General features: G+C 45.7%; 1 protein-coding gene across 2 annotated transcripts; it reads right to left on the reverse strand.

Moving 5' to 3' along the window:
* Positions 1 to 263: 263 nt before the first annotated feature.
* TLX1 (T cell leukemia homeobox 1) lies at positions 264 to 20672 on the reverse strand (the record flags this gene model as incomplete). Of its 2 annotated transcripts, none has more annotated exons than XM_081006091.1 (3): positions 264 to 1645; positions 14948 to 15149; positions 20153 to 20672. In XM_081006091.1, the coding sequence occupies 3 exons, from the start codon at positions 20670 to 20672 to the stop codon at positions 1423 to 1425; spliced, it is 945 nt and encodes a 314-aa protein (XP_080862217.1). In that variant the 3' UTR covers positions 264 to 1422. The 2 variants fall into 2 exon arrangements, with proteins under 2 accessions (XP_080862217.1, XP_080862216.1); XM_081006090.1 differs by having other exon boundaries at positions 14948 to 15185.
* Between the last annotated feature and the right edge of the window lie 1813 nt (positions 20673 to 22485).

A 22485-nucleotide genomic window follows, 5' to 3' on the forward strand; every position in this document is an offset into this window, starting at 1 on the left:
AAACCAGAGCTTAAAATTAATGCATAATCCCTGCATGCTGGTGAACATGCAGTAGTCCTCTTTCTGTTTGTTCCAAGCAGAGCTTGCACAGGCAGTTGCTGTATAATCTCTGAGCTCATTTCTCACTAGAAGAATTAGCACAAAAATCAGAGAGAGAGAGAGAGATTAGCTTGTCAGGGTTTCATTTTGTTTTGCCCTTTCCAGTAACCTGGACTGGTTTTTTTTTTCCTTTTTATTCAATTTTTTCCACATAAATTACACAAACACTTTAGAAAATGAGTACACAAAAATGAAACCATCTTATAAGTGCATAACTTAATAATAAAAAAGGGAACTGATGAATGCATTTCAAAACCTCACTGAAAATATTCTTTTCTGATAAAATGCCTGGCTCTGTGTATCATCTGATTTAAAATGGCAGTGATGGTTAGGTTAAAGTAAGTGAAAACTATATGCTGTAGATATCTTTTCTATATTCTTGGAGTTTGCTATAAGAAGTGCTTAAATTAATCACAAGCTTTTCCTCAAGGTGATGAAAAGAAAATTGTGAAATGCTGGTCAGGAAATGGGAAAAGAGGGCTTTTCCACCCATGGCAAAGCAGACTTCTCAACCCAAAAGTAAATAAAATATTGAACAACATCATAAACGATACCAAAATAATCCATCAAGTGAAACTGCATTACCCCTGCAAAAATGCCACGGATGCCTCAGAGTTATTAAACTATAAGTTGATCAATGCAGAGTCTGTGGTAGCCAGGAAAACTGATCACAACCTTCACACAATGGTTTGCAATGTAATGTTTACATTCAACAATAATTCCGGTTTCATTCCTTCAGCAGGGAGAAAATAAGGAAAAGGAGAGAAGCCCAAAGAATTCATCTCTGAAAATTAAAAAGAAAAAGAAAAGAGGGAGGTTCTTGTTCATCCGCAGGATCTTACTGTCTTTAGAGGCAAAAAAACAAAAACAAAACCCTAGCTGAAGATGCAGAGGCTGTTCAAAAACATTTCCAATTCAAACTGGTGTCATTATTTTGCTTACAAGTGTCAGTCTAAAATGTTTAAATGGGAGAACAAATCCTACATTGCCAGTAAAACTGAATTATATGAGTGGTTTCTCTTGGAAATGTTTTTTTTAAAAAAGAACAACAGTAAGGTTCTTTTCTCCCCAGAAAAGTCTTAAAATGACCCTTCATTAATTTTCATAATCGGGCCTTGCAATCTCAAAGAAGTAGCAAAAGTGATGCCCTTTATTGAAATACTGCCAACATTTTGCCCCTAAGAGAGTATTTGCTTGCATAGGGCACGATCAGGTTGCTGGTTCACCACTCCCTTTTCTGGGTCATATATCTTCTCCCAGTGGCATTGGGTAAGGGCAGCCATTTTGGCACGCCACAGTCCATGCACAGGCAAAGTCAAGGCTTCACTCACAGGCCGAGGCTACAGAAGTTACGCTGGTAATCTTCGAGGAGTCATCTGACCATGGCTGGAGGTTCTGGAGGGCAAAGAGAGAGGAGTTGTGAACACAGATGGGGTCTGCTTGGAGGGGCTGGTTGATGGTTTTCTGAAAGGCCTCTTGCTGGAGCTGCATGAGGATGCGATTAGCTTGCTGCCTCTCTGCTTCCCGCTCCTCTGCAGTTTGTCGCCTGGGAGAAAGATGCAGACCGTATCATTTTTCAGTACTCTTGATTTATAAGATTTTCACCCTGCCTTTCCCCCCAAGTTGCTCAAGGGATCATGTGTGGTTCTTCCTGCCCCCACTTTATCCTCAGAACAACCCTGTGAGAGTCAGGATGAGAGTCTGTGCCTGGCCCAACGACACCCAGCAAGCTTCCTGGTCAAATGAGGATTTGAACTCAGGTCTTCCTGGCCTTAGTCTTACATCCTGAGGAAAGCAATATGATGCCCTCCAGATGTTGTTGGACTACAAGTCCCAAGCCTTTGGCTAATTAAAAACACCCTCCCATCAGATGTCAAGGAAATAAACAACTACTTGACTTTTAGAAAACATCTGAAGGCAGCCCTGTTTAGGGAAGTTTTTAATGTTTGATGTATTTATCGTGGTTTTAATATTCTGTTGGGAGCCACCCAGAGTGGGCAGGGTATAAGTAATAAATTATTATTATTATTATTATTATTATTATTAGACGGCCTTTTAAACTCTGAATGGGCCGTGGAGTGTTGTTTTTGTTTGTTGTTATGCTATTTTTTGTGTTTTTAAACTGCCTGCCCCAGATGAAGGGCAGTATAAAAATTTAAGACCTAAATAAATAAAATAAACTTCATAATTGCCTTAACATGGCCATCCTGGCTGGGGATGATGGGAGATGTAGTTCCACAACAACTGGAGGGCACCCTGTTGCCTACCTCTGCTCTAACCACTATACCACACTGGCTCTCTCTGCTTCTGCTTCAGGCCACATCGCACTTGTTCAGATGAGCTCCAGAGGAGAGAGCGCAACAACCTTGCAATGCTATCCGCTGATTTTATCTCCACATTGCAGATTGGGTTGAGAAAATCGTACTCAACAATGCCACAGTATACTTCCCTGTAATGCTTCAATTGCAGGTTAGAGGGCTGTGCTGGGAATGAGAGAGTGGCTTAGTACATTACCTGAGGAGTGAGGATCCTCTTCCAGAGCAAACAGAGCTCTCTCTCTCTCTCTCTCTCTCTCTCTCTCTCTCTCTCTCTCACACACACACACACACATCGAGCTCAAACCCCAAAAGATTTTTCAATGTCAGCTTTGGCCTCCATGAAAGCATATTTGGGGTGACAGTTCTGTAGAATAAAATAAGCCCTGGTTGGTCTTGAAGAGAATCATCACTCCCCCAGGTTTTGTAGTAAGACACTCTCTCATTCGCAACCCAGCCCTCAAACCTGCAATCACAGTGAAGTACACATGGAGGAAATAATGGCTACCCTGATGCAACCATCTGATAAATGTGACTTCCTGATAGCATAGCAATATGTATGAGCACAACAATCGTTTTCTTAAACTGCCAAGCTTCTCTAAATCAACATTGGGGAAACTACTCTTGTCAGCTTGGTCATATCAGAAAAGGCTTTTTGTCTTCAGTGGCGATGGTACGCATCTCCTTCACATAAAGGCTTCCTTTACAAAAAATGAAATCTTGTCCAGGTGAAAATAACAGAAAGGAACACAAACTTCCCCCCCCCTCCTGCCCCCCAAAAGTGCCAGCGGACAGTTGTTGTTTAGTCATTTAGTCGTGTCTGACTCTCTGTGACCCAATGGACCAGAGCACGCCAGGCACTCCAGCGGACAGTACAGGATGCCAAAAAGAAATCTGAGCAACAATCTGACCAAAAAGAAATCTGAGCAAAAATAGTAAGAATGCCAACAATAAGTTCTATAACTATTGTTATGACTTTGTGGGTGATAGACACTTCTAAATTCCTGGACCCAGTAAGTGTTAGAATTTAATTAATCTCCCTGGACCTATGGATTCCACAAGGATTAAAGTATAAGCCTTTCTATACTTTTTATACGGGACCTTTTAGTTTAATGAAAAGGTAAAAGGTGACATGATAGAAGTTTTTAAAATTATGCATAGCAAGGAGACAGTGGATGGAGAAAAGTTTTTATCCCTCTCCCATAACACTAGAACTCAGGGATATCCGAAGAAGTTGAGTGTTGGAAGATTCAGGACAGAATCCTCTGAACTAGAGGAGAGTTGGCAAAAGGTCCCATAGCCTGTTGGCATCTATGAATGAATATGAAGTATTTACACCCAGTGCATATTCCTCTCCCATTTAAGTAATGGGGAGGGGGCAGGATACAAAGTTGAATCCATATTAATACCCTGATCTCAATGATAATAATAATAATAATAATAATAATAATAATAATAATAATTTAATGGGATTTAATCAGAAGTTCCAGAAAGTTGATTAGGACTTCCAAGTTAAGAGTCCATAATATGGATAGGAAAGAACAGAATGCCTATAAAGAAACCTAAAACTGAAAAACAGTGAGTTGTTCTCTCATGTGCCAAGTGTGTGCATAGGAAATCTAAACAACTCATTTGCAATGTAAAGTTCCCATAATGCTTCTGTCTGAAGGCGTCCCATGCAAATGGATGTATCGCTTAGCACACATTAGCTGAAGGAGCATGGCGGGGTTGCGCTTTAGAATGAGACTGATGTCACTTATGACTGGACGGAATGTAGATGAGCTTGGGTCATTGGGGCAATGTCCTGGATGACACTTGGAAAGTTTCCCAAACTATTTATACACCCCCTTTAAATAATTTTACATGATGAAAGTGAAAGATATGCCTGTACTAAGCTATTACTGTTGACTAGGCAGGAGGGTTCTTTTAATGTCCCTAGTGAACACAGTCCACAGATCTGTTGTGGCATAATCACAGTTTCATAAACCATTTGCTGGCTTCATCAGTTACTTGAGGTATTGTGAAAGTTCATGGCACAATGAGTCTAAAGAGTAGCACAGCACATCCCTGTTCAGAGAGTCATGAGAATTTACTGAGAATTCAAACACATAGTGGGCCTGATCATAATGATTGTAGGCAACAATGGAAAAGAATTATGAAGACACAAAGAAGGAGAGAAAGGGGCAAAGAAGAAAAGATGGAGGAAGAAGAGGAAGAAACGTTAAAGGAGAATGATTTGGGGTTTTTTGGGTTTTTTGTTTGTTTTTTGTTTGTTTTGTTAGAGAGAGAGAGAGAGAGAGAGAGAGAGAGAGAGAGAGAGAACAGATTGGACAGATTATAAAGAATCTCTCACCTCCCATCTCTTCCACAAAGTCTAAACAAGGCCTGGTGCGGTGAACATAGGAAGTTCCTTTTCACTAACCCAGACCACCGGTCCGTCCAGCTAACACAATCTTGTCTCCTGATAGTGGTTCTCCAGGTTTTCAGAGGGGGATCTCTCCCAGGCAGCCCTACCTGGAGATATCAGGATTTGATCCTGGGATCTTCTGCATGCAAAGCAGATACTTTGCCACTGAGCTACAAGTTCTTGAAGACTTTCAACAGAGCTTCTCTCCGGTGAAAGAGTGAGTCAGATGTTTCTCTGTGGCATTATTTCCAGTTTCCTTCTCTCTTTTACAGCAATCGCAAATCCTTTGCCTAAATTTTGCTTTAAGAAGTGGGTTCTGGATTTTTAAAAATGATATCTGCTTCATCAGTTGTGATACCAGATTAATAAGCCAATTAAAAACTATTAAATATTATGTGCTTAGACTACACTGAAATCAATTCCCAGGCCTACAGAATATATGCTTTCAGGACAGACCCAGCTTTGCTGTATCTCTTCTTGATCTTGCCAAGTTATTTTCTCAGTAGAAATTGGTCCAGTAATAATGCTTAGGCACTGCCTCTTTTATGCATAAAGGTTTCTGCCCAATATCTACACTATGACACCAGGCTTGCAAAAGGTGAGAGGGGAAACTGAGGTATAGACTTGCTGAGCTTTCCCCACATGATGCAGAAGTGGGCCAACTATTCAGGCCCACTAATCTGGGGTTCACTGTGACACATTTTGACCACATTCCTTTACATTTTAGATCAGCAGGATGGCAAATGAGGACATGCCAGGCTGACACCCATTGCTCATTCACTCTCTTGCATGACCCAAAGAGACTCTCCCATCTTTTTATCAAGCCAACCTAATCAGGTATAGGAGGTTACCTGACTGATTCTACTATCTATCAACTCCCTCCTCTTCCCTTTCACTTGGTAATAAATTGTTTCGAAACTCTGTTTATATTGAAACTATAGAAGATTCCTTTTTATTATCTTTATTAGTATTGATCTCCTTACAGTGCTTCAAGTTCAAAGTCCATTACAGTTTTGGTAATAATATTAAACAGTTACTGACTGCAATGATTCCAGCAGCCCTAGAATATTTATAGATAGCTACTACTACTAAAAGAGTGAGAGACAGAGAGCAGGGAAGTGAAAGTGACGAATCACGGTAGATATTTTAGCTTCTCGGAAACACAAGAAAATGACCACTTCTTATCTGAAAACCTAAACTGCTGTCAAGAAAATGAGGATGTGAGGAAAGAGGCAGTGTCCACACAAATGCATTTAAGTGGTTGCTATTTTCATGTGTGCATTTGTGCACTTTTGTCCACACATGGTATGAACACTTTCAATGTTATGCCTTTGAATTCTACCTTAATTTCCCCCCATCAACACTAGTGGGTGACCTAGGAGCCAACTCCTAGGGGCCAAGGTCCCTTCAGACCCCCCAATAAAATATTTGAGGGGCCTGCCCCCCCCAGTTGATAGTCATTGCCATGCAAAGGGTGCACGGCGTCTTGTGATCAATTATGTGGGGCGGGTAAGCCCTGTCCTCAGTTAATACTTCCCTGCCCAGCATAGGTTCTGGTTCCATGTGGATGAAATACATGTAAGTATTCCATTTACCTGTGCACACACACATTTTCACTTATTTATTTATTTATTATTGAAATACAAGTTTTTTCATCTACCAGATTTGCTCAAAATGCAATAATAATAATAATAATAATAATAATAATAATAATAATAATTCCAAGCCAGAATATGTGAGAGCCATTGTGGGCATGCATAAAAGTATTTGTTTACATGTGCATGTTTCCTCTTTTCTTTTTTAAAAAAATATTATTATTATTGAAACACTTTTTAATATACCAGATTTGCACAAAAAGATGTGTGCCTTCTTTAAATAACAATATGTGTGTTGCTCCATGCCAAGCAAGGATTTTGAGTTGCTTGCATGAATGGCCCACTTCCTTTCCCCCCTTTTCCTTCCCTGCCTCCTTTTTTTTAATACAGATGTTTTCTGCAAGAGCAGTTCTGCACAAAAGAGCTGTTTCAGAAACAAAAACACCAGGAACATGCCTTCAGCAACAACAGGTGTAAAAAGGCAAACTACATCCCTTTCTTTGGACTGATGGAAACAAAATGGAAAGGGGGGGTTAGTGATAGACACCACGGAGGGAAACCCCACCACACATGTAAAAAACAACAACCCACAACCCACCCACCTAATAAGCTTCGGTGAGTTCAGTTGGGTGAAATGTATTTTCTTCCTTTATTGAATTATCCATTGGTGAAGAAAATCCAAATTTAACGGGATGGGGGGAATGCAAGCTGCCAGTTAGATGAGGACATAAAGATACAAGCAGCTTCAAATCCATATTACGTATACTCCAGGCTGGAGGAGCCCAAAGAGGTAACCTGCATCCCAGGCTCCTTTTGGTACAGTATATTGTTGTTGTTGATGATGATGATGATCAGTTGAAAGTTGCCATGATTTATGATTAGTACGTATACAGCATTTTTAATACAGCCTGATCCTAAAATATCCCTTCTTCCTCCTCTCTCTCCTCCCTTCTCCAGACCACGTATTGTCTATAACCGTAAAGTCTCACTCTGAAAGTCTCTCTTATTCAAGTGAATAAGACTTGAAAACAGAGACTTTAGATGGATTATTGTTACCCAATAAAAATCTGTTAATATTTTTTTTTTTTTAAAGTAAGTTTCACTGAGTTCCAAGGCACTTTCTGGAGTCACTCAAGAACCGCTCTTAAACGTAAATAGCAACGCGCACAAACCAACCACAGCAGAGTGCATGCTTAGCTGCTGCTGATTTCGATGGGAAGAGAGGGCACTTGCACAACTCCATCTCGCTGACTGCACTGGGCCCTGAACGCTGCTTTAACTTCGGCCTCCAAATAACTATTTATTCACCGTCTAATAGCCACCTGCTCGCTCCTGACATAAAACTTTAAAACGTGCCATTGAAGGAACGCGCGGGCAAGGAGGAATAATTTTCCATGAGTCATCTCATTCAGGGACCCACTTCGCGGAAGACCTGCCCAATTAAAAAACGAAACAAAAACGGGTGCTTGTCTTGTAATTACCGTTTTGCTTTTAATTTAGCTGTGCTGCTGTCCTGGCCCATCTGGCGAAGGCAAAGCAGCGAAGGAGCTCTGAGCTCATTTGAAGACACACCGGTTAGAACAAAAATTAAAGTCAGGCAACTTACTTTCTAGACCTGCACAACTAAGATAAAAGCCAAAGAAGTAAATATTGGCACTCCTCGCTGATTTCGGTGGGCATATGTACACATGACGGAAAGGGTCTGGAAAGGGTCAGGATCGGGCTTTCGCACCCACGCCTGGGAGAGAGGTCTAAAGGAGTTTTACAGCCTCGCTCCGCTTCAGGAAAGAACTGCATGAATAATGCACTCGCTTTCTTTCCACCACAAATTCACTCCTGATGCATATTTAATATTGTTTTGACTTCGGAGAGAATTGCAACCCTGCTTCCTCGCTTTGATAATTAGTGAAAAACAGATTATTAATTTCAGCGCGGGGCATTTTTCTCAGTTAGCATCACTTGGCGCGGGCAAAAAGGAGTAATTTGTCAGAAAGAGAGAAGCGCTGTCCGGGCTTCTGGAAGGAAGGAAGGAAGGAAGGAAGACGGGGGGGGGGTGAGGGAGAGATGGAAGAAGAAGCAAGAGCCACGCGTCCCAGCCCAATTTGTTTCAAGATTGCAAACGGAAAACGAGCAGCTTAGTTACAGCTTCGCCACAGAACGTCCAGCGCCTTAATTGCAAATATGCAGAGAGAAGCAAACCTTCCTAGCACCGAGATTAAGTGTCTCGAGGGAGGGATTCCCGCCCAGGCCGCGCTGGGACCGGTGAAAATGCAGCAAAGGCCGTCTTCCACCACCACCCACCCCAATCTGGGGAACATGACTCACGGCAGCTAAGTCCCAGAGAAGTCTAAGGCTGTTTAAAGGAGTCACGACAAAGTTCCATCGCTGCCACTAAGCTAAACGCTATAAAACCTAAACACACTTTATTTGGGGGTAAGTCCCATTCAGTGGACTTGGCTAGGTTCGTCCTGGAAGCCTATGCACGCTTCCTTACGAGTAAACCCGAAGTGGGCCTTGCCTTCGATGCAGAAGATCAGGTTGCACCTTGGCTTGGAGTCAATCCATTAATAGCCCAGTCCGCTGTCAAGCTTCTAATAGCTTAATCAATTGCCTGACCCGGTAAAATATTACAGCGCCACAATTCAAAGGTGTTGTGATACTACCTTTATGGAATGCCCCCAGGGAGGTCCATCCGGCTCCAGCACTTCGGCCCTTCGGGCAGCAAGTTAAAAGCAGGCTCTTTGATTTGATGCTTCCTCGCTTTCTGTTGACTGGCTCTGATCCTGTGGCTCCGTTTGTTTATTTGTGGGTTGATAGGATTTCTCACCCACCCTTCACCATAGGGTTTCAGAGTGGGTTACAACAATATAAGCGCAGAATATAAGAACCAGTTAAAAATATTCCCAATCAGAAATATTGTCTGGGTCCTTAAAAAATACGTATTTCGAGCCTCAAAGGCCAAGGTAACAATATGCATCTTCAGCATTCTTGGGAAGCTGTAGAATGAAGGGGCCATGTGCACCTTCGTGGAGAGGGAGCGCCATAATTTAGGGGCTTCCTGCCACAGAGAGTTCCCTCTCCCACCACCCTCCAGACTTCCAAGCGGATGGAACTACCAAGGCCCCCCAATTTTCAATTTGTAGTATGGTTTTAGAGCTGTCGCTTTCCCGATTTTGCAACTTGAATCGCAGCTTAATGCATGTCACCAATCTTGAACTGATTTGTATTTTGTGCTTTGTTTTAAGCTACTTCCGTTTATGTCTTTGAGACAAGCAGGATGCGTATTTTTAAATAAATAGAAATACATTCATAAAGTTGGAGCATTCAGTGTGAAATAACAGCTACAGCAAACCTCATATAGACTGCCCTATCTGCCCTAAAGTGGATTACTATTGCAGATGTGCCTAATGAGATACAGGAGTGCCAACCTGAATAAAATATGGGGGGGGGGCAGGTAAGTCCCATCCTGCATAATCACTCACAAGGTGCACACACCCCATTTGAATGGCAATGCCCATCAACTTTTGGGGGCCCTGCTCCTCAACTATTTTATTGGGGGGCCGAAGTGCCCTCGGCCCCTAGGAGTTGTCTTCTATGAGACCATGGGTGGTATGCAAGTAGCTTTTACTCAGAGCAGAGCCATTGAAATGAATGGCAATGAGCAAGTTAGATGCATTAATTTCAGTGGCTGTATTCTGAGTAAAACTTAGATGAAAGCCACCCCATATTTTAATATGAACACAGCCCTAAAATCCAGGGAATGTGAATAAATCTTACTGACCTTTTAAAATAAAATAAAAGCTACATATCAAGTTCCATTCTTGTGTCACTAGTTATACCCTTTTCTAAATAAGCGATTTAATTTCATGGATGCATTTGTACTGCAACAATTTTCAAGGCAGTTTACAATTGGAGGGAGAGGGAGAGAGAGAGAGAGAGAGAGAGAGAGAGAGAGAGAGAGAGAGAGAGAGAATCAACCATGAAAGAAGTGTTTTTCACCCTACTGAAGCCAATGCAAAGGGAATTGCACTGCAAGGATCAGTTTTGTTGTTTTGAAAATATTGTGAGGCTGCAGTCTGACACAATCATACCCAGGGAGAAATAAGTGTGCCTCCAAGTCACCCAGAAAGTTGAAATATGTACATACATTGCTCAACACATACTGATAACTATTTTAAAATATATTAACAGACAACATTTGGAACATTCCTCTTACAAGCACTCAGTTATGAGATGACGCTTATTGGGGGATTAATGGAATCCCTAATATCCAATTCCTTTCTACTTTAGCGAAATTGTGCCCCCAGCCTTTTAAAAACTGTAAATTGAAGGAAAGGTTGAAAACGGATGAAGAGGCATTCGGGTCTACAGGAAGGAAAAGCCACGCTTTCACTGCTTTGTCCTGTGATAGGTGTGCAGTTTTCAAGCGGATTTTGATCTGGCCGAGCGGGAGGGGCCATTTGCAACATCGGGGAGCGTAATGCTAAACCGGAGAGTTGTTCTCCCATTGAAATTGCTTCAGTTGTCAAAATAAATTAAATAATAATAATTTGTGTTTTAACAAAGTTGTTTATCTTAACATTCATATTCCTAGAGAATTAGTATCCACTGAAGGGACCGCGCAAACTTAAAGCAAATTCTTGGCTTTATATGTCCTTTTACACCATAGTTCGTTTAATCCCATTTAATGGCTAACGATAATGGTTCGCTTTGAGGACGTAAGACTTTTGTTACTTTATCAGAACTGCAAAATTTCGACAGTAACCTCCCCCGCCCGCCCGCTTAGCACAGAATATACTCATTTTGAGCAAAAATGTCAAATCTACTTTGATGAAATCTATCCTTGCTCCGAATACTTTTTTTAAAAAAAGTTTAAACTGCTTATCATGCCCAGTGATGTTTCATGTGAAAGGCATTGAGCTCCCATTTGAAGCGTTCAAATACATCTTCTGTCGGTGGGTTTTAGGGCCGAAATCTCTTGGGTGCTTTGAAATGTCAGCACCGCAAAACGAAGCGGGCAGGGCAGTGGGACTTGCTCGGGAAAGGACTACCTTGTTTTTACCGGGGGCGAAACTAGGCTTTATTTCACTCGGGTCAAAGAGCCAGTTTGGCACATATCCATGCGCATTTGCATGCACACACAGAGGCTGGGCCTGGGAGCCTCAATGGCGCCCCTCTGAAGGCTCCAGGGGCAAAACAAAACAAAACAAAACAGCTGGCTAGCCGCCCCATAGCTACGACTCTGCTTTTACATTCGCAGTGAGGGCAAAGTTTGCTGTCTAGTCTGGCGAATTTAAGACTAGGAAACCGCAAACCACTTTTCTGAGCTTTAAGATTCAAACCCGCTTTAAGTATTGTTAGTTCATGAGAACACGCGGGCGCGGGGGGCGGAGTCGCGCTGGGTAGCTGCTCTCCCCGGCTTCCTCAGATGCACGTCGGAAGGGCGGCAGAGAACCTTTGCGGGCACACGCGATCCGGAAGGTTGTAGATCACTAGGCAGCCTGGAGGAAGAACTCTTTCCCTCCCTGCCTTCAGAAGCTTGTCCTGTAAGCTCATGGGGCTATTCTCTGTTGTTCTCAGGTTCTGCTTGCTGGTTTCTTGTGAGCCTCGGGAGGGGGGCACTACACTAACAGCACTGGACTAGACATAAGAGCCTAGGGGCCGAGGTTGAGAGGGCCGTCCTCTCCCCCCCACCACCACGTTGATGGGTATTGCCATTCACATGGTGTGCCTGCACAACGACATGTGAACGATTAGGTGGGAAGGGTCTTACTCCCACCCCATATTTTATTAAAGTTGGCACCCCTGGGACTAGAGGAGCCTTGGGTCTGATCCAGTAGAGGTCTTCTTATATTCTTAAAGGCAGACGGTATGAAGGGACCAAGGTTCAGCACAGGCTTCCACGCGTGATCTGGAAGCAAGCGTGTGCCCCTGAAGGCTCCCGGCTTCCCTAGTTCCCTTGAACCGTTGGTCCACCTTGCTCAGTATTGTCTGGTAGAGTTCTCTCTCCCTCCCTACCTGGAGATGCTGGGAAGCAAACCTGGGTCCTTCTGCATGCAAAGCAGATGTTCTACCATTGAGCTGTAGCTGTGGAAAGACAGTGGAGAGGCTATTGGCACAGCCGTGACCCGCACGCCATCCGTTTGTTTTTTACTAACCCCTCAAAAAGGCTTTAACTCCGCATTCTACAAACACGTGTTTAAACTTGCTGGTTTCATAACGCCCATTTTCAAAAAGGGCATTGGCGTTTTATCATGCGCTTAGTGCTTGTAACCTCCACTATAAAAGTCTTTGGGAGACTCCCCCGCTCCATGTATAGTTTATTATATTAAAACTGGAAACCCAGACTTTCTCAGGGTTATTATTCTATTATAAGACTCTAGTTTTCTCTCTCTAGGAAGTGACTCTGAAAAACGCTGGTTCCCTTGAGGCCCTTGAACTCATGGAAATGCCTTCTCACCTGGGCAAACCATTTACTCCGAATTCGTCCTGCTGCTCTCTTACCCGCGACAGCGCAATCCTAGCCATGGTTTCCTTTGAAATAGGTCCTGCCGCGTTCAGTCGTGCTTACTCCCAGATAGGTTTGCAACCTAACAGTGACATCCTATGCACCTTTCCCCGGAAGTGAATTCTGTTCCGTTAAATGGGACTCTCAGAAAAGCGTGAGCGGATTGGACTGCAGTCTAATTCAGAATCATACTTCTGATTGGCATGCTGGCCTTGCGCGCTCCTCCCTCTCCCCAAAATACCCATTATTTATTCATTGCTTCATTTACACTCCACCGTCCCTCCAAGGAGCCATGCATGGTTCTCTTTCTCCCCATTTTATCCTCACAAGAACCCTGTTAGGCTGAACAACTGCGGTGCGCCCAATATCACCCCAGTGAGCTTAGTGGATGAGCAGGGATTTGAACCCTGGTCTCCCAGGCCCGGCGTCCAATACTACACCAAGGCGGCTCTCTCACTATTAATAGTAGCAATAGTAGTAGTGCTAATAATACTATTAACCATCTCCTGCAAATTAAAACAAAAATACCCAGGGGCGATGCCTTTCCTTTCCTTTCCTTTCCTAGGGCGGGGCAGGACTTTGAATCCGATTAAATGCTCTGTTGAGAAGAACAGAGCACGTGCAAAATGAAGCCTCTTTTCTACACGGTCACTGAAGACAGAGGAAGAACATACAGAGCCTGCAGAGCATCTCTGGCGGGGGCTTCCTTCACCTCGGCTCCATGCTGCCCTGGCCATCACCAAGATTAGCGAAGCGCCTACTTCAGAAAGTTCGCCAGGGCTCCAGGAACCTTCGCTCACTTCCGACGGCCGGATGTACACTTGGACCCTCTCAATACAATGGCTCTCGATTTGTTTGTGCAACTATAGCAACGGGCCTGAGACTCTTTCCCGCCGATCCTTTTGTTTGAAAGGGCAAAGCGCAAGAACACCTCCGAGCCCCCCCTCCCCCCGGAAAGCGGTCAATGGATAGATAGGCTGGAACGCCGTTAACCCTTCCAGTGGCAGGCCATCAAATTCTCTCGCTTTGAAAGCAAGGCAAATTGTGAGACAGGCTATGCACGTGACAATTTAGAAGGCGCACGGCTTGGGGGAGGGGGGCGAGCGCAGGCAGATAGATGATGCCAGCATCTGCTTCATCATAAAACATCCACGTGGGGGGGGGGGTTGTGGACAAGCGTTTTTGTCTGATGTGTGTAAAATTCGGGACATCCGAGACTTATAAAGAGGTCTGAAACGGGGACTGAAAAGAATGCAAGAGGCTGTCAAACCTGGGGGCGACCGGCTCGACGAAAAACCGAAAGGAACACGCGGCAGGCAGAGATAACAGAGGGTTTAAATAACGCACATATACATTGGTATAGATAAGGGAGACATGAATTCAATAGGTGTTATAGACAGGTCCCCTAATACTGATTCCGCTTGCGGATATGACTTCCTGGGTTAAAGTATTCCGCTGCTCCCAACCAACTCAAACTTCAGGGTCGTCATGTATTAAGCAAACTGCACGTGCAGACAAGGCCTCGGAGAACCACTTAGAGCATGAACAATAGCCTCCCATTCATCGCGCGCGGAAGACACTGCGAGTCAATACAATGGCGCCACTGTCGCGCGGCGGCGCGCGTACACACACATCCCATCCTTCAATAATGGCTTGAGTCACAACTGGCTCACACCTCAGGGAAAAGAGGCAGGTTCAGGCAACCCCGAAGGCCCATCTCACCCCCACCCCCACAAAAGGGGGGGGGGAACCCCAGAAGAAAGCAAAGAGCAGGAGCGGAGGTACCATTACCTGGCTCTGCATTCTAATGTAGGAGTTGGCTGGAAAGTGAAGCCCACAGAGTTAATGGGGCTTCCCCCCTTTTTTGGGGGGGGAGAGCATCTTTAGATCAGATGGCAGGCCCAGGCGCACCCCAGGGCACTTTCGCGCTTGCAAAGAGGAATATCTCTCTCTCTCTCTCTCTCTCTCACACACACACACACACACACACACACACACACGAGGCCTGGCCTCGGCCGCTCACCTCCACTTTGTCCTCCTGTTCTGGAACCAGGTCTTGACTTGCGCGTCGGTCATTTTCAGTGCCTTGGCCAGAGCCGCCCTCTCGGCCGAGGCCAGGTACTTCTGCCGATGGAAGCGCTTCTCCAGCTCGCAGATCTGCAGGCGGGTGAAGGAGGTGCGGGGCTTCTTCTTCTTGGGGGGCGTCCGGTTCTGGTAGGGGTGACCTATACGGCGTGTTACAGTGAACGGTGAGAGGGCCACTGGAGGGGGAGACAGGGCGGGCGGGGGTGGGGGGTGGGGGCAAAGAAGCAAGCGGCGACATGATCAGGAGGGGTCCACAAGCGTCGGCAGAGGAGAGACAGAAAGAGACAGACAGACAGACAGTCAGAGAGCGAGGCTGGGCCGAGGTGGGCCGAGGAGAGCACGGGAGGAAATCCCAGGCACAGAGGCAGCCACCCCCCACTCCCCTCAAGACAGGCTATGGCCCACAATCCCCACCCTCTCTTCGTTTAGCCTTGCGAAGGGGAAAGTGGAAACCTCTCCAAATTTCTCTCCGAAGATCTCGACTTGCCTGAGCTTCTCCAGTTTTTTATTTTTTTATTTACATCATCCTATTTATTTCTATCGCTCCAAGAGCCTCTGGGTATAGACGTACACATGTAGAGCACTACGACGACATCTATCAAGTTAGTAAACTAGCCACGAGACTAGTCCCCTGGATATTGAAAAGACTTCAGATCTAATCTGGGGGCTCTTGGTGGGCCGGGAGACGAGTTGGAAAGGAGTTCCAGAGATGGGATATTCTAAAGGCTAGCAGAAAGGCCCTCGAAGACTGAAACTGGGGTTTCCCTTTACCCCTCGCCCCTCGACGTAAGACAAAACTAGACTGAATGGTCCACAGGGCACATTTATCGAAGGCTTTGAGACCAGTGGAACAATCCACAAAACATCTCCGTCCCTTTTCCCAGATCTGGAATCAAGGATGAGAAGGGTTTGTCCCTAGCTGACTTTGGGGAGGTGACCGAGGGTGAAACACCTTAGGTTGGTCCATTAGCATTCACTTTCTGGGGGTTCAGCATTCCGCCCCCCCCCCACAAAACAACAATAAAACAACAACAACCCCGGAATGAGCAACATTACAGTAAATGGATGATCATCGAGGGACTGGGGCGCGATATTTTCAAAATACATATGTAATCGTGCAAAACGTTGGCTAATCCTACCCTCTAAGGCTGGGCTTTGCTGCCTCGCTAGCCCGGAGGCCAGCGCAGAGCAACACCGCGAGCGAAAGGAAGACAAAACTCATCTGGGCCTCGCAGGAGTCACGAATCACTGCAGCAATTAAATCCTATTAATGTTTCACCGCACCCGCTCCTGCCCCCGAAGGCTTTAATTTTGCAAAGACTGGAGCAGCTCTGACTTTCAGGCAATTTCCCTACCAACCACTTTGGTTTATTTCCCCCCGAAAACGTTGCTACGGGTGACTCTCAACACAGGAATCAAGGGCCACTGAAATCAATGGGGCTTATTTCGAAATAAAACGTAGGACTGGGTCATAAACATTGGGTCGAATTACTTCGGAAGAAAAGGGTGCAGAGCGTCAGGCTATAAGCAGCGGTGGTAAAGTTGTAAGGGTTGGGGATCCTGGAGCCCCCATCAGGCCCGGGCCAATGCACAGGGATGATGGCAGTGGTGACCCAACAACATTTGGAGGTTACTCATCCCTGCTGTAAACCTCAGCCCTAAACTAGAAAAAGCCATTGAATACAATGGGACACCCTCCGAAGAAAGACGCGCGGGATTGCGCTGTAAGGCTTACCAAGAAGTAAGTCTCACTCAATGCAAATGCGCTTACTCTCGAATCAGTGCGCACAGAACTGCAGCCATCGTGGGACTGAGTGTAGAACGAACGTGGTTAGAATTGGGCTACACTTCTCCCTTCCCCCCGCCCCCCCGAAAAACTACGTTGCTCTTTGGGTGTTACTGTGCTTCAAGCGGATGCAGTTCGATAAAATCGATACAGCGTTTCATGAAATACTGAGAGCACTTGCTTGTTTAATTTTAAAAATACAACTCACAAGCACACGAAACCTGCGGGTTGCTTTTAAAGGAATGCTCGTAAAAACTATTAAGAATACGAAGGAAGACTATTAGGTAAAAAGCGGGTGCGTCGTGCGTGTGTTTGAGGGGGCAGGAATGGGAAATGGTCCGCGTAATCAAAGATATTCTTTTGATTTTTCATATGGTTGTCGTTTTGATTTTAAATCGATGCAATGTGGCCTGTTTTCCGACCTTTCCGATGCTGGAGTGAAATCATTCTCAAATGGCAACAACAATCTGCTATGTAAGTAACAAAACAGAGCAAAAACAAGCCAGCCCCCAAAATACTATTTAGATTGCTTTCTCAACTTTTCCTCTCCCTTGTGATTAGTCTTCCTACGAAAGATATTTTCCAAAAACCACTGTGGCAAGATTTTTATATTAAACTTTCCGACGCGGAAAACAAAAGGATTTAAGAGTCACTTGGGGGTTGAGGACGGGGACCTTTTGGAGTCTTGCCTCTGGTTCCAAGTTTGACTGGGAATTATTATGTTAAATAGGACGCTTAACAGCACGATCCTCCAACACCTCTCTATTCAGGCCTAATGTACTTTTTTCTCCTTTAATTTCCAAACAAACAAAAATACCCCAGACATTTATAGGGGCAGCATGGAGCGAAATACATACCGTAAGCCTGAATTGGGAGAACTGGAAATAAGTTGGAAGTAAGGGGAAGGCAATAGGTGAAAATCTGAAATGAGTTTATTTTAGTATTTGTAACCCCCCCCCCTAGGATATCTGAACGCTGATTTATAGTTTAGTGGCAAATCCGAAGACTTTAACAGACTTTTCAAAATATCTTTATTTATGGCTAGATTCGATTGCAATCCTATGCACTTTTTACCTAAGAGTAAGTGAAACTGTACATAGCGGGCCTTACTTCTGAGTAAACGTGTGTGCTATTGCGCTGCTTATGAATATTAAAGAAGCGTTCCACAGGAAAGCGAGGAAAATAAATTCCACCAAACGCTCCGTATATTTTATCGCACAGTTCCCAATCCACACACACGCTCAAGTTTAACGCCAACAATTTTCCTATTTTGCCCGAATGCTTTCAGCGAAAGGCAAGGGGAGAGAGGAAGAGGTAGGCCTCTAACTTGCTGCAGGAGCCTAGTCGGAAGAACAAACCAAGGAGCCCAAGGCGCTCTCGTTTAAATAAATGAATAAATCAGACTGGTACTTTAAAAAAAAAAAATCTTTTTAAAAATCGTGCTCTAAAAGCAAGCGGCACAGAGCCACGCGTGCTGCAACCATCTCATTGAGGTCTGGAAATCATGGCTGCGATACGTAAAAAAATAAAATACAGGCTGCAGAGGGAATGCAAGATAACATCTACATTTCTATATTTTATTGGGTCATCTGTAATAAAAGACTAGTTCTTACGGGTCTTGCTCCTGGGATTCTCCTCGCTCCTCCAACGAAACCCCCGGTTTCTCCCCACCTTGGGGCGTTTTCCCTGCTGTGGAATAACAACATCCCGGAAGACCTCCTGAAACCGAAGCGGGGCGGGTTCGAGGTTCAATCACAACGCGGATCGCAGGCCTAGGCGCGCGCAGCGCGGTGGGCGCGCTCTATTCGGTGGAAAGACCCCGACTGCGCGGGTGTTTATCTGCCCATCTGTCTTGTTTGGGTCTCTCCAAACAGTCATTGGTTTGAACTTTACAACCCCCCGGGAGATAGGTAAGTTGCCAGCCCTTGGGGTAATCCTATCCTTCTCCAAGCGAAAGATAATGGGGATTTTATTGATGAAGGTCGGGTTTCACTCTTTAAATTAAAACTGAAATATTATGGCCGTCATTGCAGTGGGAGGGCAGCGGGGCAGGAAATCCCCGAGATGTTCTGAAAGCCACCGGTTTATGTGGCGGTTCTCCTTCGAACGGATCTGCCTCTGAACTAATATACATTTTGATCGGCTCACATATTCTGTTTCGTGCATGTATAACAGCAGCGCAGATCTCTCCATTTATAGGCCAGAGATTCGAGAAAAGACTGGATCCGAAAGGAGGCGCAAAAGGAAGACGTAGTAGTTCCCAAGACCAGACTATTGATCGGCCACTCTCGCCCCTGCCATTCGCATCTGGATCCTGCCCCTTTTCATTATTTATGTTACAGATCAGTATCACGTAATGCCGTCTGTCTAGAGCTGGGAAACATGTATATGTGTATGTGTATTTGTATAGAAATTATTTTATAAAGGCACGCGCACGTGTGCTGTATATTCTATTGAAAACAGTTCTGAAGGTTATTAAAATGTTACTTGAACACTGAAATAGGCTGTTCTTTCGGCAGTAGATGAATTATTATTACTTTTTATAAACATAATTATTTGGCCAAAATGTTATATTTTACACACATACACTATTCGCCTGACCACATTGTAAGTTACTGTTGTGGTGGTGATTATTGCTATTAGTGGTAGCATTTATTATAGCCTTTCAAATAAATAAATCTGTCACAGTTTTAAGAGCTATAGAGAGATATAGCCATGTGAGGGGGAGGGGGAATTCAGCTACAGCAGGAATGCATCATTTATAAATTCATTCGCGTGAGTACTGGGGCTGGATCACCCCACCAATTGAAAAATAAAAATAAAGGAGACCTCAGCTCCTATGAATGTCATTGAACAAAGTCTGGATAAACTACGGATTATTAGCATGTCAATTCCATTTCTGGGAGAAATACTTGAATAGCTCGAGAGGGTGAAAGCCTACTTCTTCCCTGGAAATTTCAACAACATTAGAACCTCGGGATAACAGTGCTGTCAAATACAGCCAATTTAATAATGATAATCAATGTGATTAAAGTTCTCAACTACGGAGGCCTCTCTTTTTTTTACCGCCAAATCCCAGGCATATATATGAGCGCTCTAGTGGGCCATAAATCTAAGATCAATCCATCAAAGCTATTTATAAATCACGCCAATCGATGCCATTAAACCAGTTACAAATCGTGCCCAAGGCCTGCCCGGTAGGTTTGTTGCTTAGGGGCAGAGAAGGGACGCTCCATCTCCGAGCCAGTGAGCTTGTTTTTGTTTTTCGGATGCGAGAGAAGAGAGAGGAGAGCGAGTGAGCGAGCGACGGGGGAGACTAGTGCAGGTGTGCAGCAGGAGGGAAAGAGACCCACTCACCTGTGAACCTGTCCTTGGTGTAGCGCCTGTTGCTCTCCATCCAGGGGAAAGTCAGCCCCGTGAGATTGTTCACGGACGGGACGGTGGGCACGGCCGTGGAGAGAGGCTGGTGGACGCCTCCGGTCAGGGGTCTGTGCGCCGGCACCCGGATCACGCCCCCGGCCGCGTTGAGGTTATTTCCGTTCATGGTCCCGACCCCCAGGTTCATGTTGTAAGACCCCGCCAGAGAAGCCATGCTGCAAGCCCCGCCGTTGCTGTAACCTCCGGCGGAGGACGACCCTCCTCCTGCTGCTCCGCCGCCGCCGCCTCCGCCGCCGGTGGCCGAGCCGTAGTGGCCGGCCATGGGGTTGTACGCGCTGCTCACCACGCATCCTCCCAGGCCGTAGTCCGCCACGTCCTGCAGGCGCGCGTTGGAGATCATGCAGCTGCCTTGGTCCGGGTTGTTGAGGATCTGGTCGATGCCGAAGCTGATGGGCTCGGCGTGGCTCTGGTGGAGGTGGTGAGCCCCTAAGTGATCCATGCTGGGCCCACAGCCACCCCAAAGAGGGCGACTTTTACCCTCCCCCCTCCACCACCTCCACCACCACCTCCACCTCCTCCTCCCTTCTTCTTCCAGGCGAGAGGTTTTTTCAAAATACGCGCAGCTTTCCTGGTCGCGCTTCACTTGATCCCAAAGAGGTAAAAAAAAGGAGGATGGAAGCGGAGGAAGGAAAAGCTGGGGGAAGGGGGAGGGGGAGGGTGTGGGGGGATGTGCGCGCCCGTGGGCTCCCTCTCTCGCCTAGCTGCGAGGGCATCAATCATGTTAGCCAAAAGCCTGGTGCTGCTAGGCCCTGCTCCGCCATTGGCTGGAGCACGGAGAAGCTGGATGAATGACAGCCGAGGAGAAAGAGGGAGGAAGGGAGGGAGAAGAAAAGGAGTTTCTTTCCCAGCCAAACCCAAGCGGGGAGCCCCGCCAGGCACCCATGGACCCTAGCAAGACGAGTCCTCTGCGCAGCAGAGTCAGAGCGCTGGCGCTTGGGGAGACGGCGAAGCGCCCGCGCAACCACTCGCCTGAGTCAGCGCATTATCCGCGCGGCCGCAATTCTGCGCCCCGTTATTTTGTAGCACCGCTTGCGTCCCAGACCCAGCCGGTGGCGGGGCAGGGAATGAAGAAGCTTGTTAAAAGCCGCGTAGGGGAAAGGAAAGAAAGAGGCCCTTTCCTTCTTCTTGAGATCCTCGTCAACTGCAGGCCCACCACGCAGAGGCTGGGCGCCCGAGTCTGCTAAGTTGCGCACCGTCCATGGACTTGCCTGGGCTAATGTAGTTAGCGGGCAAGACGGAGGACGTGATGAAGATGGAGCATGGAGGGTCAAGTTGATGGGTCGGCGACGGCTTTCCAATGGGCCACTTCGTGGTCCCGATCCCCAGGTTCATGCTACACGACCCCACCTAAGCGGAACATGTCCTCCAAGAGTGGGTAGGAAGGCGAGGTGTTCGGCCATTCATACTTCTCCACACAGTGCGTGATACCCAACGTTAGTCGTCCTCACAGCAGACCCATTAAAATAAACGAACTTAAGACCGTTTAGAGTAGGGTTTACTCTGACTATGATTTAGTGGGTGTGCGTTTAGTTTTTTAAAGGCCTGAGTCTTTCATTTTAATTTCGCTTTCATACCTCTTAAAAACCACAAAACTGAGAGCCCAACTACTGCTTTTTATATACATATATATTTTTTGTTCATGATCAGTTGGAAGAAGAAAAATGAACACATTGGAGTTCATCAGATCTTCACACCGAAATGTAATGGACAACTGGGGAGGGGAGCTCAGGTACCAACTTCTAAAATTATATAATCTCTGAAGTATCAGCTGATATGCACAAGTGACATACACACCTCACCCACTTTATGCCAGGGATAGGGAGCATGTGGCTCTCCAGGTGTTACTGGATTCTAACTCTGGCCAATGGAGCTGGTGAAGAGTGGACACCAGCGACCTGGCAGGATGTCCTTCACTTCAGCTCAACAGTCCCAGGGCAATTTTTTAGAAGCTGTTTTTCAAAATTCAGAAGTAAGGTGCTTCAACAAGACTTATACCCGCATAACGTATTTCAGAGTGTGGGGTGATCTGCTCTGGCTGCTGACTCAGTTTCCAGTGCAAGGTTTGGTCTGTCCACGTGAGCAGGCAGGCGCAGAAAATTTAAGGAGTCCAGACCGTCCGTGCGTCGAACAAGTGGATTCCGAGCCAGCCGAACTCCGTCTTAGGGTTCCCTCTAGACAAAGCCACTCCGGCTTCTACCAGCCTCATGGAACAGCAGCTTCAAGGAATGCCCTCAACCACCCATCCTTCCATT

This window comes from Podarcis pityusensis (assembly GCF_964106645.2).
Source record: "Podarcis pityusensis genome assembly, chromosome: 5".
In the NCBI taxonomy this organism is placed as follows: Eukaryota; Metazoa; Chordata; class Lepidosauria; order Squamata; family Lacertidae; genus Podarcis; species Podarcis pityusensis.